This window comes from Dermochelys coriacea, chromosome 9, assembly GCF_009764565.3.
Source record: "Dermochelys coriacea isolate rDerCor1 chromosome 9, rDerCor1.pri.v4, whole genome shotgun sequence".
Lineage (NCBI taxonomy): Eukaryota > Metazoa > Chordata > Testudines > Dermochelyidae > Dermochelys > Dermochelys coriacea.
This window is the reverse complement of record NC_050076.1, coordinates 91,150,264-91,167,482: the sequence shown is the minus strand read 5'-3', so window position 1 is coordinate 91,167,482 and position 17,219 is coordinate 91,150,264. Positions and strand designations below refer to the sequence as shown.

At 43.2% G+C, this 17,219-nt stretch overlaps 1 protein-coding gene and 1 long non-coding RNA gene across 12 annotated transcripts in view; one reads left to right on the top strand and one right to left on the bottom strand.

The window, feature by feature from the left end:
- The first annotated feature begins 44 nt into the window (after positions 1 to 44).
- On the top strand, positions 45 to 4,821 carry LOC122455818. Its single transcript, XR_006274309.1, has 2 exons — positions 45 to 553; positions 1,105 to 4,821. It is a non-coding gene; the product is annotated as an uncharacterized LOC122455818 (long non-coding RNA).
- SEPTIN6 (septin 6) overlaps positions 4,539 to 17,219 on the bottom strand; it is a 44,282-nt gene continuing 31,601 nt past the window's right edge. For 2 of the 11 annotated variants that reach the window (XM_038416033.2, XM_043492476.1), the window contains exons 6-11: positions 17,037 to 17,133; positions 16,559 to 16,727; positions 14,970 to 15,102; positions 13,713 to 13,903; positions 11,167 to 11,209; positions 7,733 to 7,870 (exon numbers count right to left, since the gene is read on the bottom strand). In XM_038416033.2, the coding sequence (XP_038271961.1) occupies positions 11,206 to 11,209; positions 13,713 to 13,903; positions 14,970 to 15,102; positions 16,559 to 16,727; positions 17,037 to 17,133 (594 nt within the window). In that variant the 3' untranslated portion in view covers positions 7,733 to 7,870; positions 11,167 to 11,205. Of the gene's footprint in view, positions 4,749 to 4,928; positions 7,871 to 11,166; positions 11,210 to 13,708; positions 13,904 to 14,969; positions 15,103 to 16,558; positions 16,728 to 17,036; positions 17,134 to 17,219 lie in introns of those variants that run through there. The other 9 variants (XM_038416032.2, XM_043492472.1, XM_038416029.2 and 6 more) reach the window with 6 other exon arrangements.

Below are 17,219 nucleotides of genomic sequence, written 5' to 3'. Positions count from 1 at the left end.
GCAGGCCGGGCGAGCTAGGGGCCGTGAGGCCAGCCGGCTCCCGCAACGCTGCAGGCCCGGAGCGGAGGGGCAGCGCTTGGCCGTGCGCGGGGGGCTGCTCCCCTTTACGCGGAAGGCGGCGCGGGAGGGAGCCGCAGCCGGCACCTGCTGCTGCCCAACGCGCGCTAGCTGCAGGCTCAGCCCCGTTGCACCCGCACTAACGTGCTCTTAAGCTTGGGAGGGGTGGGGGGGACGTGTGGCTCCGGAGCCCTCTGTCACTCTTTAGAGGTTAACCTGCGATTCCTTATATAGGCACCAACTCCGGGCCTGGAGCTACAGCTGCCAGCTTGCCAAGGGGTGCTCGCTGTCCCCGGTGCCCAGAGCCAGCAGGCTGAAAAGAGCTTTTGTTTCCTCCCTCCTCACCCAACAGCAGTAAGGCTGCTATAAGTCCCAGCTGAGCCAAGGCTTGGTTACGGCCTGGCTGGTCTAACGCACACTATTGTCAACTGGGACCTGTGGGATGACCACCCCTACGCCTGAGACAAGCATTACGGCTTATAAGCCACCCATTGCAGTAAGACCAACATTAGCTCTCCCCCCCCCCCTTTTGCTGAGTAGATTTTAGCCAGATCACTCCAGGGATCAAGATTCTAGATAATTTCACAGATAGGGTGATTAAGTGAAGAGACATGAAGAGGCTCAGCCTGTATGCATTTAGGCCCTGTACATTTTTAAGAGCACGCAGCTGAGCATGAATGAGAATTTACCTCCTCCTCATTGACTAATATTAGACCCCACAGACCTTTTTTGTGCAACTGTCACTACAAGTTTGACCCCCTTGTCCTACTGATAGATGCTGTAAATGCATATGGACAGGCTTAGCTTTCTGCAATCAGTGGTATTAATGTGTGTAACTGTTTGCAGGATCAGGCCTCGGTCTGTATACCCAGCAGCCCAAAGCCCTGGGGACTTTAGGGTGGGTGGATGGATGTGAGTATGTATGTGCCCATACACTAATAATGTACTTCTAAATTATTGGACAGTATATTTTTAAAATGTAAAATCTTAACTATATCAGAGGAAATGATTTTCCTGACTGTCAAACATTTCTTATTACAATTTCAGCATAAACACCGCCGCCCACCCTTTGCAGTCCAAACATTGCAGTGTTGTGCTAGTGCATGAGAACCAGAAAGGGGAACACAGTAGAAACAAAATTAACCCTGGAGAGATGAGAGTGGACAGCAAGAAGTGAAGAGTTCTGGTTGCTTTAGGAAAAGCTCTACTTTTACATTTGGAGACCAGAAGCCATTTGTTTCTGCACTTACCTCTGACTGGTGCTGGATGGTTGAGACACACTAAACCACGGTAATAATGGCAAAGAGAGAAAGTATAGAGGAAAGGAGGATTCCTTCATGCCCCAGGCACAGACCCAATGACCAGCATGCTGAGCACCATCTTGCAACTCCTGTACCTTCTGCCTCGCGGTAGCCATGTCTCAGGGAGATCATGTCTATGCAATGAGCAACTGTCATCTCTGAAAAAGATAAAATACAAAGCAGCCCAAGAACCTGGGGAGAGACGGTGATAGCAGAAACTCCATCACTGTCGAGATGTGAGTTGAAGACAGTGATGTACATTGACATATTGGAGTGGGGGTTACTGGCCCAAATACCTTGATTAAACACCAACTTGTGGGGAGACAAAAGACCTGAAAACTTAAGAGTCTCAACTTTGCCCTAGGAGGAAACGTCTGGGGTTCCAGAGAATAGGCAGATAGCTAATGTTGCCCTGTGTATGAAAGAGCCAATGCCTACACTGTTGTTACTATAAATAGCCATCAAATTGGATCCCATACGTATAGGAAAGAAAACAGTACCTCCAAAAGAGATACAGGCAACTGATAATACAGTGAGTCAGGGCCACACATCCCTCCTGCAATAAATTCCATTTACATAAATGGAAATAGGTGCCTAAATAACACCCATTTGGTAATATGGCTGATTGCAGGATCAGGCCCCTGTGTGTGATATTCAAGGGTTATTATAGACTATACAGAGCAATTAAAGAATGCATGAGGCATCCTTGGTCCCTTTCATCTGTGACCCCAAGTCCAGCCCTTCCAGCCAAGAGGCCTGGATATAGTTCAATAAAGCAGTATCAAGTCCTTTACAATAAAGCTATACAATGGCCAAGGCCCTCCTGCAACAGAGCAATTCACAGGTGAAATCAATCAGGGAGCAACAATCAAGGGAAATGGACATTTTAGACTGATTGGAAACACAGAGCTGCCCTACTACATGCTGCAGGTTTGAAAATGAACTGCTAATTGCAATGGTAGGCCCATTCAGAGTATGTCTATCCTGCAATAAAACACCCCTGGCTGGCCCATGTCAGCTGACTCAGGGTCAGAGGGCTCAGAGCGTGGGGCTATAAAACTGCAGTGCAGATGTCTGGGCTCGGGGTGCAGCCTAGGCTCTGGGACCCCACAAGAATACGCCAAAATTGTAGAGCATTGAGTACAATTCTGCTCCAACTGTATCTAAAGTCACCTCTTAAGCAACCAGTTTGTTAGCTCCTTGAGAAGTCACTTAGAGATCTCACTGTACTTTTAGTCTGCAGTTCAGAGAGCTCACCTACAGTTTCATAACTTTGACAGAAAATCTTCCCTCAACCAACTGAGCATCTAGTTTAAATTGGATTTTTTTCCCATTTGAGAGTACTGCTTTAGTTAGCTATATATAAAAGCAGACAAATATAAACTGTGTTATAAAGATGAAATACAAGTAAGTACATGACAGGTTGTTCTGGACACTTTAAATACAGTATTTCATTGCTCATTTTGGGCAACGGTTCTATAAATTAGAGGTTTTACACAAACCCAAACAAAAACATTTTTAAGGTTCAGACCAGTCTAGTTTAATCAGCCACCCTCACAGTGCAAAAAGCAAACACATCCCATAAAAGGCAAAGAGCAAATTAAATATTTACATTTTCAGTTTTAATAATCTGCAGTGTTAGTAACACACAAGGAAATGTTACTAGCCTGACACTGCCTTCTGAAAAAAGTTAGCTAAACAATTCTTTATCTTAAAATGCAACGGGCTAAGAGAAAATCCATGTTGAATTTATAGAGCTTTCATCCACTGTACATTTTGGCATCTAAGGTAGTTGCATCTGAAGAAATGGTTTTTTACTCACAGAAGCTTATGCCCAAATAAATCTGTTAGTGTTTAAGGTGCCACAGGACTCCTTGTTGTTTTTGTGGCTACAGACTAACAGGGCTACCCCAATACTTAAGGTAATTCTGTATTTTCACCTGAACTTAAAATATCTCAGGCTCTGATCTCCTAAACTAAGCTGAAACAGACCTGGGAAAGAGTTGTATGCAAGATCTCCAAGACAACCCAGATTGTGCTGCAGGAAGTAGTGCTGGCAATTTAGTGGGGGGCACTTTCCATTAAGTCAGGACTGCTCTAAAGCTTCAGCACAGAGTTAAGGGTGTTGTCTAGAGATGAAGTACTTGGGATGAGATATAAAAACCACACAATCTCCCCTGCATCACCAATGCCCCCTCCGCCCCAGCCTCTCAATGTGTTTTCCATTAAAGAACCTGTGATACTTCTGACAAATGTGTTAATCCCAGTATCCTGGCTACATTGCAAAGTGGCTCATCTACTGAACTGCATACATTTCCTTCGAAGAGAAAACATGACTGACTGATTGATTTAGGGGAGTCCCTCAACACAAACGACAGCAGGACAGCTGGGTTTTTGCATTTTTTTTTAATTGAAAATTGACATTGAACATATAAAGGTATCACGCTTAACAGTGCTGGTTCTTTAATGTTTGTCATGTAAATATAGAGATGCAGTGCAGTTATTCACACTTCCATTTGTAAAAAGGAAACAAAAAATAAAGGAGAGAGACAGTAGAATACAGTTTGGAAAAACATGCAGTGAATGTTCCAAGGGAGAACGAGACAAGCAAAAAGTTCTAGGACAGGCATCAAATGCATTTTATGGACACTGCACTCTACTCACATGGTATTTGGATGGAGTATTACCAGCCACTGACAGCTCCGCCCCTCCCATCTCAATAACACTAAGTGCAAGATCATTCTCTAACTAAAGCGCACAGGGAGAGGTCAGACTATTTGGAGTGTTTTACACAATAAATGATTTCACGTTAAAAAAAATCTCACTCAACCTGTGGTCAATCAAGTGATGCAGTTTAATAATGTGGTAGAGGCACCAAATGACACTAATGGAAACATTTTGTTTTGCTTTACTTCCTTGTTAAAATTAAGTATTTTGGGGCTGTCAATGTGGCAAATCACCCCTTATTTATATCTCCTTCACCAAATGCAACAATTTACAGAACAAACCAACGAACTCACATACTGAAAACACCCCATCAGGCTTAGGGGAGTCCATGACCATTCTATCAGGCCAAATTAGAGGAAAAAACATGGCTGTAACCCAACTTTTGAAAATTTTACTACTCATTAATCTAATCACCACATTTCTGTTGCCTCTCCAAGTTTTTTGTACATGATCAACTTTCCCCAATATTGTGTGGTCTTGTCACACAAAATACAAGACACTTCAATTTTAAATACCACGCATGTCAGAAAAGAGCTTCTTTCCAAGACACTAACACTGAAGATTTGTTTCCCCCCAGACATTATAGGATCCCTAAACTCTTCTACAAGTGGCAGTCTTCTCCCTCAGACACAGTGCAGCTGGCGAGGACAGACTTAAAAAAAGCTACAGAAAGAGAAAAACAGGAGATTATCAAAAAGGAGAAGGACATTCAAAAAAGCAAGAAATAGAGACTCAACATGAAAACAACAGAAGAGAGATGGGCACATGCAGCATTTCTAGGCAATTACGGATCCCGCAGGGGGCTGCTCAAAGTGCTTGAAGAAAAACCAGACAAGTTAAAACTTGTTTAAAAAATACTTTTAATAGCATTGTAAAAAAAGTCAAATGATCTAAAACAACCCGCAATGCAGCAAGTGAAAGCAAGATGAAAAGCCCCTTTCAGCTAATCCCTGGAACCCCTGACAAAGTGAAACTGACCAATTTCGGAAAACATGCTTACATTCCACAGAGCTGAAAGAAGCAAAAGCTTAAAATATTTCAACTTCTAAAAAAGAAACCAATGCTTTTTGGGGGGAAAAAATTGTCTTTACAGTGAAACAGGATACCTGAGACAATATAAATAAATTGCAATAAAAAGTTTTAATAGTCCTGATTTCTAAAACGAGGCCACACCTTAGTTTCAGTTATGGATTACTGCACGAGGTTAACTGACCACTTGAGTGACTATATGGATGGAAAGGGGACTAAATACACACACCACTCTAGTGCTTTAAACTCAACTCCCCCTTAACATCAATGCACATCACAGAGAACAGATTATATGACAGCCTTAGAATGATACTATTTGGAACACCTTGTATCAGGGTACGCTTAATTACTTCAGAATGTAGGACTATGTACAGCCCTAGAGCCAGGAGTTTGCCAGAAGATTTGGGGCAGTGTGCATCCGAAAAACTTTTCCCTGAATATAAAAATCATGATATTCAGTAGAAACAAAAGTTTACCTGAGTGGTATCTATCGATGTCAATCAGTACTTAATTTGAAGAGGAGCATGTGCAGACAACTGATGAATCTTCTGGCAACAGCAAAACTGTCACACACGCATTGAAGTAACCAGTTACCATTTAACCAGAAGGGTATTTGGGTGGGAAGGGTGGGGGGTAGGAGGGATGTTTGTTTCAAACTTTGTAAAATGTGCACACTTTAGATCCTTCTAGGTAAAATTATCTCTCAGCATATAACTCTGCATTGAAAGATCATTTTACACCCAGAATGACAATGTAAGTGTGCTTATCTTACACAGAGTTTTAAAAAGTTTAAAATGTGTTATAAAAGGCGGTATTTGCCAACACGGACCCTGATCCTGCAATGGGATCTGTGCCTGCAGACCCTGCAACCACGCAGAGCCCAGCACACACAGATCCGACTGCAGGATCAGAGCCAGTAGGCATTTCAAATGAGTATTAAAATGCCCATTTTTAGGCAATGTGACTTGGGAAAATCAATCAAATGAGAAAGAATTAATCTTTTACAGCTGTTATACAAAGCATCCAAGATACAAGAAAAGTTCTTAACCTCTCAGTCATACCATAATCAAATCTAGGTGCTGTTGTCTTCTTAAACTCACCAATAAATATATTTTAATCTGCACTGTTATTCTGACAGCACAAAAAAGAAGCACAGAACTCATTTTCACATCCCTTAATATTGGGGGTGGGAGGAAGAGAATCCATTAAATGTAGAAGAAAAAATTAGAGATTTAAAAGTTACAATGTCCAAAAACCTCACTACTGACTTACGTTACATGATTTAATAAAAGCAATAACCATCAGTACACAGTAAAGACCGATTCATGATGAAGATATCTAAGAGCAGTTTTGCATAGGAAGGCCAGGACTGAAATATTATGAGAAGCTGTCAGTTTATATTAGAACCCCCAATTTAACAAGTAAATGAAGGTCCATTCCAGCCCATTGTATTCAGGGATTACTATTCAGTACAGAGCCATGGATTACTGTAAAAGAAGGGCAAAAAAAATGTAATGTTAACCACAATTCACTGTCTGAGGAAGACTATTTTAAACATTTCCCCATCAAGAAATATACAAGACACTTACATGCAGACTGTGGTAAGATGTATATTTAGTGATCAAAGTGTACCTGGCCACGGGGTGAAATACTGGCCCCACTGAAGTCAGTGGCAAGAGTCCCACCATTTCCGTGCAAATCTCGCATTAAAAAAATCTTTTGCTGAATAGAAAACTTAAGCAACTTGGCAGCATCTGCTTAGGAACGCACATGCTGATCTTTTCTAGGCAATACTTTGTGTATTAAAAAAAAAAATTGACAGGTCCTGAAGAACAAGTCACATGGAAACATTGCAACATATCTTTCTTCATAAACACCAGCTTGTTCTAGCAAGTAAATATGGGCCCTAGCCATCAATGTTCCCTGAGTTTGGATCCAGAGTTTGTTTCAACCCATCGTAGTGATAGGGCAATAAAATTAAGAGGGCAGCCTCGATCAGATATGAATCTCCCAGAAAGGGGGGCAAGGGAGATGTTTGGATCTGGCATTTTGGTTCTGTCCACCATTGGGAAAGGGAAGAAATCACAGGGATTTTGCTCCAAAGATTGCATCCTGATTTGAGTTTTCCCAAAGTTTGGGGCGGAAGGTTGTTCCATCCTCTGGGTTTTGGCTCAGGCCCATCCCTGCTAGCATGGCAAGTTTTGTAACAGTCACTTAACTTACTCAAATTAAACAATAGCACATCTTAAATAATGATGGGATTAGATGTTTATACATGAAATGAAAACAAAGAGAGAAAAGCCTCTTTCTATAGGCAGCCACATTTCACCAAAATGCATGACTACAGCATTCACAGGCAATCTGTGATAAGGCTCAGGAGTCATGGCACTAAATGCAACCAACAAGCAGCCATGCTCTCTTACCATGCAGCCGTGAAACAAACATATGAGAGAAATAATCATAATTTAGGACAGAGAACACTAGTTCTGAAAGCGCTTGGCAAACGTGCTACTGATCCAGGGAACAGATAGCAGCGTTTAGCATCTCTTGTCAGTTCCACACAGGTTATTGCTGGGTTCTTCACCAGAAAGACAGCCAAGGATGCAGACTCTTTTGCTTTTTTAAGAGTGATGAGAAGAGGAAGGGAGTGGGGGGGTAAAGGTGGGCAAACAGGCACGGTGGCGTAACTGCATGTTAACTGAATGTGGGAGCATTCGGTTCTGGTGCGAAGGGAAAGGTTCTACAGGAAACCCGAACTGAAAATGAAAGAAAAAGGCAGATTAATGTTTTTATGGATTAATTTAAAAATAAAAATCAATATGGTTCCTAACATACAAAACAAATGAAAATGTTGCTATGTGTTAATAAAGTTTAATTTGATTGATTACAAGACGTGCTTTTCACACAGGCACACAAAGCAGTGGGATAAACCAGACTTCTTTTTAAAACAATCCTTTTGGATCTCTGCAGATCACAGCATCTATCGTCTGTGGATCATTTATACCCTTGCACAACAGTGACACCCTGTAGTAATCTAGGGATCAGTAAGTATTGCGAGTATTTTTTGAATTGCTGAAAAAGTACCAGATATACATATTAAGCTCAGTAAGGACAAATACCCATTCAAAAGACACTCTCTTGCAATTGTGTATTTTGAACAAAAGAACTTTATTGGATTCAGAGCCCAGCGCACAACAGCATCCAATTACAAGGATTGCCAAAAGTAATCCAAAGCCAACAAGAATCAGTAATGTTCACTCCAACTGCATTTTAGCACTGAGGCTTTGTACTCTGCACTAGAATGAACATAGCTGTTCTTTGAGCTTATTTTTCATGTTCAGATCCTGAAAAGCAAAGAATTGTTCTTTTCTTTGTTGTACACTGTTCTCATCAGCAGCAAGAACACTCATCTGGTCAGACAGCTTGAGAGATTTCTTTGGTTTCTTTCAATCAGTATAGGACACTTCTGGAGATCTTACCATTAAGTGGAGCTTGGTAAATGCATTAACTTCAATTCAAATGCCTCACTTACAATCGAACACTTACTTCCTATTCGAATTAGGATTGTTTCCTCCCTCTCTGAATAAAACTAGAACTGGCTTTTATTTCCCTGTTTAAGAACAGACTGTGGGTTTGTTAATAGCTAGATCCTAAAGAGAGAACTTCTTTTAAACAGGTTTTAGTAAGTGTGTGTGTGATGGTCCAAATGGATATGATTCTGATTCTCTTTATAAAAGGTAGGTAAATATTATGACTTTAAGGGCATGTTCTTACGGCTGTGCATGCAGCCTCAATTAATGTTGACAGGGCTGATGACCCACCATCTATTTATCTAGTAGGAAACTGAAAAACTCACATATACACTTATTCATTCCAGCTCTAAGAAAAGTAAGTAGACAGCTGTAATCATCAGTTTATTCTTAATCCATCCCATAGAAATGTGGGTGGCTTTCCCTGTCTCCTTCAGCCAGATGAGTGTATTTCTCAAAAGTTGTCATTATATAAATTATCCTCCCCTTTACAACACAGACCCTGAATGCTGACTGCAAGTTACATTTACCCTGTTCGGCGTTGGAGGACATATATCCTCATGTAGACAATGAAGTTTCCTTAACGCTATGCAGCCCACAACATTTCCATGCTATGCATGTGGTAAGAATAGTCGTTGGGGCAGAAGAGACCCATGATCCAATGATATTGCAGTCAAGACAAACCTACCTACACAGGGGGAATAGTTTTGCAAGGCTGGTTAAAATTCCTTGAGGACTAATGTACTGACCCATTTAAGGAAGAAGCATTTTTGTAGCCTCTCTGCAGGACTATCCTCTTCCATAAGGCTGTAGCAACTACCTTAATCCTGAGTGTGCATGGCACGGCCAAGAGAGGCATGCGTCAGTGCATATTTACAGGGGACGGTTTTAGAAGATTAGCACCCCAGATACAGTCAATCTTTTTTGCCAAAAATCCCATGTTTAATATTAAAGACTACTGGCACCTCTTGCTCAATATACAAAGCATAAATAACGTTTCTGATCTCTCAATCTGACTTACGGAAGTCTGCAGCCTGTGATCCTGGATCGCTTTAGATAATCAACCTGAATTGGATTTTGTCTTATTTGACAATAGCTGATTTAAAAAATAATCAATGCTTTGTGTTTATATGGTGCCTAGAGGTGAATAGAGGCTCAGAGAAGTTCATTGACTTGCCCTAGGTAACACGTAAACCAGTGGCAGAATCAAGAATAAAAGTTTTGAAACCAAATCCTGCATTCTAACCACGAGATACTACTACATCCTAGATCAGAAGTGGGCAAACTGCAGCCTACGGGCCACATCCGGCCCCCGGGACCGTCCTGCCTGGCCCTTGAGCTCCCGGCTGGGGAGGCTTGCCCCCGGCCCTTCCCCTGTTGTCCCCCCTCCCCTGCAGCCTCAGCTCACCATACCACCAGCGCCCTAGGCAGCAGGGCTGCGAGTTCCTGCCAGGCAGCGTGGTGGTGTGGCTGGCTCCGGCCGGGCAGCGTGGTTGCCAGTCCTGGTGCTCTGAACAGCATGTTAAGGGAGCGAGGAGGTTGGACAAGAGGCAGGGTATCTTGGGGGGCAGTCAGGGGACAGGGAGCGGTTGGATAGGTGTGGGAGTCCCAGGAGGCCTGTCAGGGAGCAGGGGTATGGATGGGGTTGGGGCAGTCAGGGGACGAGGGGTTTGGATAGGGGGTGGGATCCCAGAAGGCCTGTTAGGGGGCAGGGGTGTGGATAGGGGTTGGGGCAGTCAGGGGACGGGGGGTTTGGATAGGGGGTGGGATCCCAGAGGGCCTGTTAGGGGGCGGGGGTGTGGATAGGGGTTGGGGCAGTCGGGGATAGGGGGTGGTGATTAGGGGCGGGGGTCCCGGGAGGGGGCAGTCAGGGAACAAAAAGCGGCGGGGGCAGGCAGGATTGGATGAGTCGTGGATTCTGGGGGGGCGGGCAGTCAGGGGGCAGGAAATGGGAGGGGGCCAGACTGTTTGGGGAGGCACAGCCTTCCCTACCTGGCCCTCCATAACGTTTCGGAACCCCAATGTGGCCCTCAGGCCAAAAAGTTTGCCCACTCCATCCTAGATTAAAACAAAGCCAATTTTCAACAGCTAGCTTGATTCTATCATCACCATATGCATTTCTATAGCAACTGTTACCATAGTATCTGAGAGGCCTACAAGCTTAAAGAATAGAATTTATCTCTACAGGGCTAAAAGAAAAGAACACAACTTTTAAATTAGTGACACGAGCTAAATGGCTGTGAAGTTCAAAAGGAAATGTCCTGTCTTTTAGTATTACAAATAAAAACAGTTCTATAGGAATAATCATGCACATTACTTTGCAGCATCTTCAAAGAACGCACACACTTCACCTATGCATTGTAATTTTGTATCAGTGTATGCACAACAACAGACTGGTAATGCATCCACAGCAGGGCAAGGAGGTGAGAAAATTTACTGGCTTTAGGTTTGTTTGTTTTTTGTTGTTTTTAAGAACTGTAATTCACCCCACTGCAAGGTCTATTTTAGTTAATAAAGCTTACCAGGACAATGTACCTCATGCACCATGCAGCAAACAGCAGTTAACTGTAAAACAGCACACAAGTAAGAACTACTGATGATGGAATGACAATAAAAAAAGAAATCAAGTCATGAATTAGCGCAATTAATGAAGTTTGAACTAAAAAAAAGAAGTGAGACGTGCTGGGAAAGAGAAGGGCTAGTGTATGTTCAGCCACTATGAAATGTAAGAGTTAAAGTACTGCGTATATAATCCATGGCTTGTTATAGAGATTTCTGATCTAAATACTGTAACGGAACATATAGGACAATATCAACTGTAATATTTAGGTAGACAGCAAAACACTATCACAAATATTGTATTTGCAAGCAGAGAACCCTCTTACTCAATCACTCTGATCCCAATGTTGGCTTCGGTGCTCAATATCAACTCTTGATGGTGGGTTTCTGGGCCTCTAAACTTCTCACTGAAGATAGTACTAACCCTTTTTGGCCTAATCAAGCTGAATTCTACAAATGATACATGGGGGGAAGGGGGTGTCTGAACTCAGATACAAAGAGCACACTTGGGTGCTTCTGGAGCTGTTTATACTGTAGAGACACATCATGTCATGGAATAAAATAATCTCTCTTCCTATACAGCTCTGGCAAGATCAATCTTAGGGCAAAAGATCTTCAATCCACAGTCCTGGTCACCTCAGTAACAAAGTTGTTGAGGAACTGAAGGGAACTCAAAACAGAAATAAAAATGACGAGCAGGCTGAAGGAACCAACGTATGAAGAAAGGACAGAAAAGCTAATTAGTCAGTAGCTACAGCTTTACAAGACTTGTGCAGCCCAGAGAAATACTGAAATTGTAGCAGATTAGAAGAACTAAGATGAAACCTAAAATAGTATTTTAAATGCTGCACCTGATTCTTAACTGCTGAACTGTAGTGATGGAACAGCTACAAAAATAAAATCCAAACAAAAAGGGGCCATCCTGTTCTGACAAGAATTTTCATCAGGCTCCTCAGGCATCTCCCGTACTCTTCATATTAAGAGGACTAATTGGTTTATTTAGGACTGCTGACTGCATGCAAGATTTACTCTGCATTTGCACAGGGGGTCTAGACAGGTGTCAATCACGGAAACTATAAAAATGTATCACATCAGTTATATGCACAATGCTACTAGCACACACACAAGATGGCAGTGAAACTCTTCTTTCAGGTAATGTACCATCACAGAGAAACGATAACTGCCCACTTCCGGGTGGAATGACAGGCTGTTTAAGTATGCATGACTATGTTGCTCTCTAGTGGTTGCAGACTAAAGATTATGGACTCACATTCTCCACTCTGTTACACTAGTTTTCCCACCAAAGTAATACCACTGAAATCTTCCTTTCAATCTTAATCTCTTCACCTAGTTTGAGTCACACACCAGGTTCTTACATTTTCCCAGGAGAAAATATTACTTGGCTTATGTTGTTCTGAAGCAGCTAGAATTCATTAAGTAACAACTACTAGTCCTAGGATGTGCATGCATGTATCTAAGGTGATTAGCTTCAATGGAAAATGTCCACAATGTAACCAGGAGTTATAAGAAGAGCTCCAGACAAGGGAAAAACTCAGCTCTCCCTTCACTTAAATCAGTGACACTCAGACCTCAGTGGTTCAGGAGCTAAATTAGCGATCAACATTACCCAAAAGAGCCACAGTTGTGTGAATTCATTGTTTCATTTACCATCTATTATTCTACCAGTAAAATGACAGACCAAGTAGTCTACAATTGGTTAACAACATAGTAAAAGCATCCTGATTGGTTAATAACTTAGAGTGGTTAATAATTAAATCACACAGTGTTTTAATATCATGTGCTGCAAAGAGATATTGAAGACCCATTTGCGGCTCCCCAGCCTCAGTCTGAGTATCACTGACTTAAATAAACAGGTTAATGAGAGAAGAAAAGCTCCTCTGTTCATCTTTTGATACATCCACTGCTCAAACCCTGCTCTAGATGCATGGTACCTCCAGGTGGCTACAGGGCTCTCCTTGCTTTTATACCCAACAATGGCAAACTGTGCTCCGTATGAGAACCATCATCTTGCACCTCTCTAGACCACATGAGATCATTTCCCATCATGTTGCTCACATGTTGTCCACAGGACAACAACATGGGAGGTCCCTGAACAAGCATCACATAAGGTTGGGTTTTTTTGAATGACATGGCATAGACAGAGGGAAAGACAGCTGAATCCTAGCCCCCCAAAAAGAAAAAGACCTGACTAGGCCTGGTTTAAGGCACTCATTGGCCAGTGGCAATCACAACATTACCTCGCCTAGTTAGCACTGGGTTCTTTGCTCTTCAAGATGAAATGTGATGGTCAAGTGTTTCAGGCTATTATTCAGCCATGCTAGGGGCTGAAGGTTTGTCTCACTGAAAAGTCAGCCCTTAGGGATGCTGAGTTCTACTGAGTGAGAAATGGTACTGGAGAGGTTTAAATGAAAAGAACCCAGTTCACCTCTAGAAACTAATAAAGCAAAATCACTACCAGGAAGCAACCACCACCAGGTTAGCCACTTACTTTTTTCTCTCCTTATCTTTTTTAAGAGTCTGTGATCCTCCAGCCTGTTGGCCCTGAGACAGGAGCAATTCAGCGGCCGTCTTCCTCTGTTTAAATGCATTGATTTCATCGTCCAGAGATTTCTTCTTGTCCTCCAGCTTCTTTTTTTCATCCTGATGCAGCTTCTTGAGACGATCAAACTTTTCGTGCAGCTAGAGTGATGAAAAGGGACAGATCATCAAAGGAGAACAAGGCATTAGCAGCCATTCTATTCCAGAGACCACTGAGGTACTGTATTGATTCTTCCTTCACCTGACTCTCCCTGGGGAAACTGATTAGGATCCTATGAGACTGTCATCATAGGTTCATAACAACATGCTATACAGCCCAGGAAATCACATGCTTATTTCCCCATTGTGCTACACAAACAGAGTGGTAAACAGTCCTTAACCCAAAATGTTTACAATCTAGACATTGTATTAATGTATCATTGAGAAAGGTATGGATGGGATGGGACAACTGATAGGTGCTGTTTAATTACAAAAGGTAGCAGTCAACTTTTGTTTTTAATTTATTTTAATCCATTTATTTTACTTTCTAATGGGACCTCTTAGTGATTTCTTAAATTCTTCTTAAGTACCTAATTAACAAGAGAGGTTAGTAAATTATAGGCTTTAGGCTCGAGCAGCCAGAAATGGATTACAGCTATTTCATGCCATAGACTATTCTCACAAGCCATCACACTACAGGATTTATTCCCCTTACGATTCTCAGGAAATTGTGTATTTAAATTTCCTGCACATGGAGAAAACAGACTGAGGATTCAGCTTCTTTCAAGGCCTCAGTTTCACTCCTTGCATCTTGACACACTCACACAGTGTGGAGGGGAGTTCAGTAAAGCAAATGGGAGAACGGACCAGAGATCACAACTGAACTAGGAGGGTCTGAGTTCTCCCTAGGCCAGGCACGCAGACATAGCACAGTGAAAGTGGTGCACTTATTTATGGTACTGCGATATTGTCTGGTAGCCATCACAATGGAAGAATGTTGCATTTTCCTATGGCATGCAAATGTTACAACTTGATTTCTTCCCCTCATAAAACAGACACAACACACTCCATTCCTGAGCCAAATTTGGACCCTTCTCTCTTTACTGCGTCACCATGAAGCCAGGCCATGTTCTCTACACAATGGCAATTGCAGCGCCAACTTTTCTGAGGTGAATTTAATGCTCCCAGCAGCGGATGAGATTGGAGACAGACAGACAGATGCCTTTACCTCTTTTTCAGCCTCTTTAAGTTCAGCTTCTTTCTCCTTGACTCTCTGGACGAACATTTGCCTCATCTCCTCTTCCTTTTTGTGCAGTTCCCCCAGAAACTCATTCCTCTTGGCCTCATAAGTCTCTTGTAAGCTAAGGAGGGGGAAAAAAACCAAAAAAAACCCCCCAAAAAAAAAACCCAGTAATCATCAGTGGTCTAAATTCTGCTCTCATTTTGTGCATCTCCATTAAAATCCATGAGGGTGATGGCTGGAGTGAATGCACATGACTGCAGCATTTGACCATGCTGCTCTAATGCCATCAATCATCTTAAGAGACGGGGCCAACTCAAAACCCACATCCCAACACCCGTAGGACTCTGGGGAAGTTTGACTCTGGATCCAAACTTGGCAAATTAGGTCTCCATCATTTTGCAATCTGAGTGACTGTTAAAGAACAATCAGTCATTTGCCAATGAATGTACCAGGTACCACACCCTCCTTAGGCCTCCTGCTGGGAGCGGGAGCAGGAGCACTCACTTTGCTTCAGAGAAGATGGAGTGCTTCAGACATTCCAACTCTATGAGAATCTCACATCCCCATTATAAGTCAAGCTTTTTTCTTGTGCTGCTTTCCCCCCCACCCCCGCCCCACCTTCTTCCTCACCCAGTCCCACTTTCCTTCTCCCACTTCTCCATTCAGGTCCATGTCCATAGCCCTTTGAGGTCAATGGAAGGCTTTCAATTTATTTCAATCGACTTTGGCTCAGACCTTCACCATCAAATCCTTCACATGCTGCTCGCTAATCCATACATCTCCAAGAACCCTTCCTTCCAGGTCATTATTAGCTCTGCGCAGTATCACACTACTGCCATATATTAAAAGGGCTTGAATGGATGGGCTCTCCAGCCTCATGGTGTGACTAACAAGTCACAGTGATCCTGTCTGATGCAGCAGTTGGCTAGCCCACTACCTCCAAGAACCACCCTCTGATTGTTCTAGCTTCACCCCAGGTCTCTGCAGTTCCTATAGAAGAGGTCTAGCTTAGTCGTGACTGGGTGGAAAAGAACAGCAGAGACCACCTCTGGATACTGGCGCAAGCAGGCTGGCAAATCAGTCAGCCAAAGTTTTTAAAGATGGACATTTGTTCAAAGGGAAACCACCACATTATGCCTAGCAGGGGCTCCCATGGGGCAAGAGGCTTCTCAGTTTCATAAAGAGATCATTTTCCATAGTTTTCTCTGCTTCTAGCATTCTCCTCTCCAACCCCCATTTCACTCACACCCCATCTGCATCCCCCCTTCATTTGTTTACTTCTCTTTCCCCCACTTTTCTCTCACTTCAGTTGGGCCCACACTGAGTGGTTAACTAGCTGTGGTGGATGCTCTCCCACTCATTACTGACCGGGAGGGAAGGAGGGGAAATCAGCCGGGCTGCACAGGGCCAATCAAGATTCCCAAGATCAAACACTTCAGAAGGTTGGCGTTTTCTGCAGTACCAGGTCACAGAGCACTCACACGCTGCTATACAGTACCCAGCCTCCTACCAGGGCCCACCATGTCTCTCTCCAGCTCCTCACTCCCCTACAATCAGTGCTCCAGGGATCACACCTGAATGGTTTGCTGTCTGGGTCAGTGTCTTTAAATCCCATTTCCTCCAGTTTGCAGCGCCGGTACAACTCGTAGTGGCGGGTGTGGGTCTGCTCACGAAGATCCTCCATGTTCACACGGATCAGCATCTCTCTCAGCTTCACAAAGTCGCAGTGAGTTTCATTCTCAACTGTACAGAGTTGTGAGAAGGAGTTACACAGAGAGAGAGAGAGAGAGAGATCTTCTCTAGATACCCCTCAGCCTTACACAACCCCATGAAGGGACTTCAATAACCCTTTCTGGCACCGCAAGCAGCTTCTCTTAAGAAGAGCCCACAGCAGTAACAATGAAGAATATAGACGGTAATCCCTAACAGGAAAACTACGGCAGCTATAGCAGAGCTGACTAGGACTCAGTGGTGCTTCCACCTATGAGATCACACTGCCTCTGGGGAGAATGGTCCCAGCACACCCAGAAAACACCAGCAAGCAGCACTCACCCTGCACCGTGCCCCATGGATACTGACGGGCTCGCATCATTTTGTTTCCTATTTTCAGTTCCTCTGTGCTGCCAATCACTGCGAACGGCAGGTGGGCCTGAAACATTTCAACAGGTCTGTATTAGTCACCTTTTACTATGGCTACTTAAACTGTCTGGATTACCCACAGCTACCAAGTGAGAC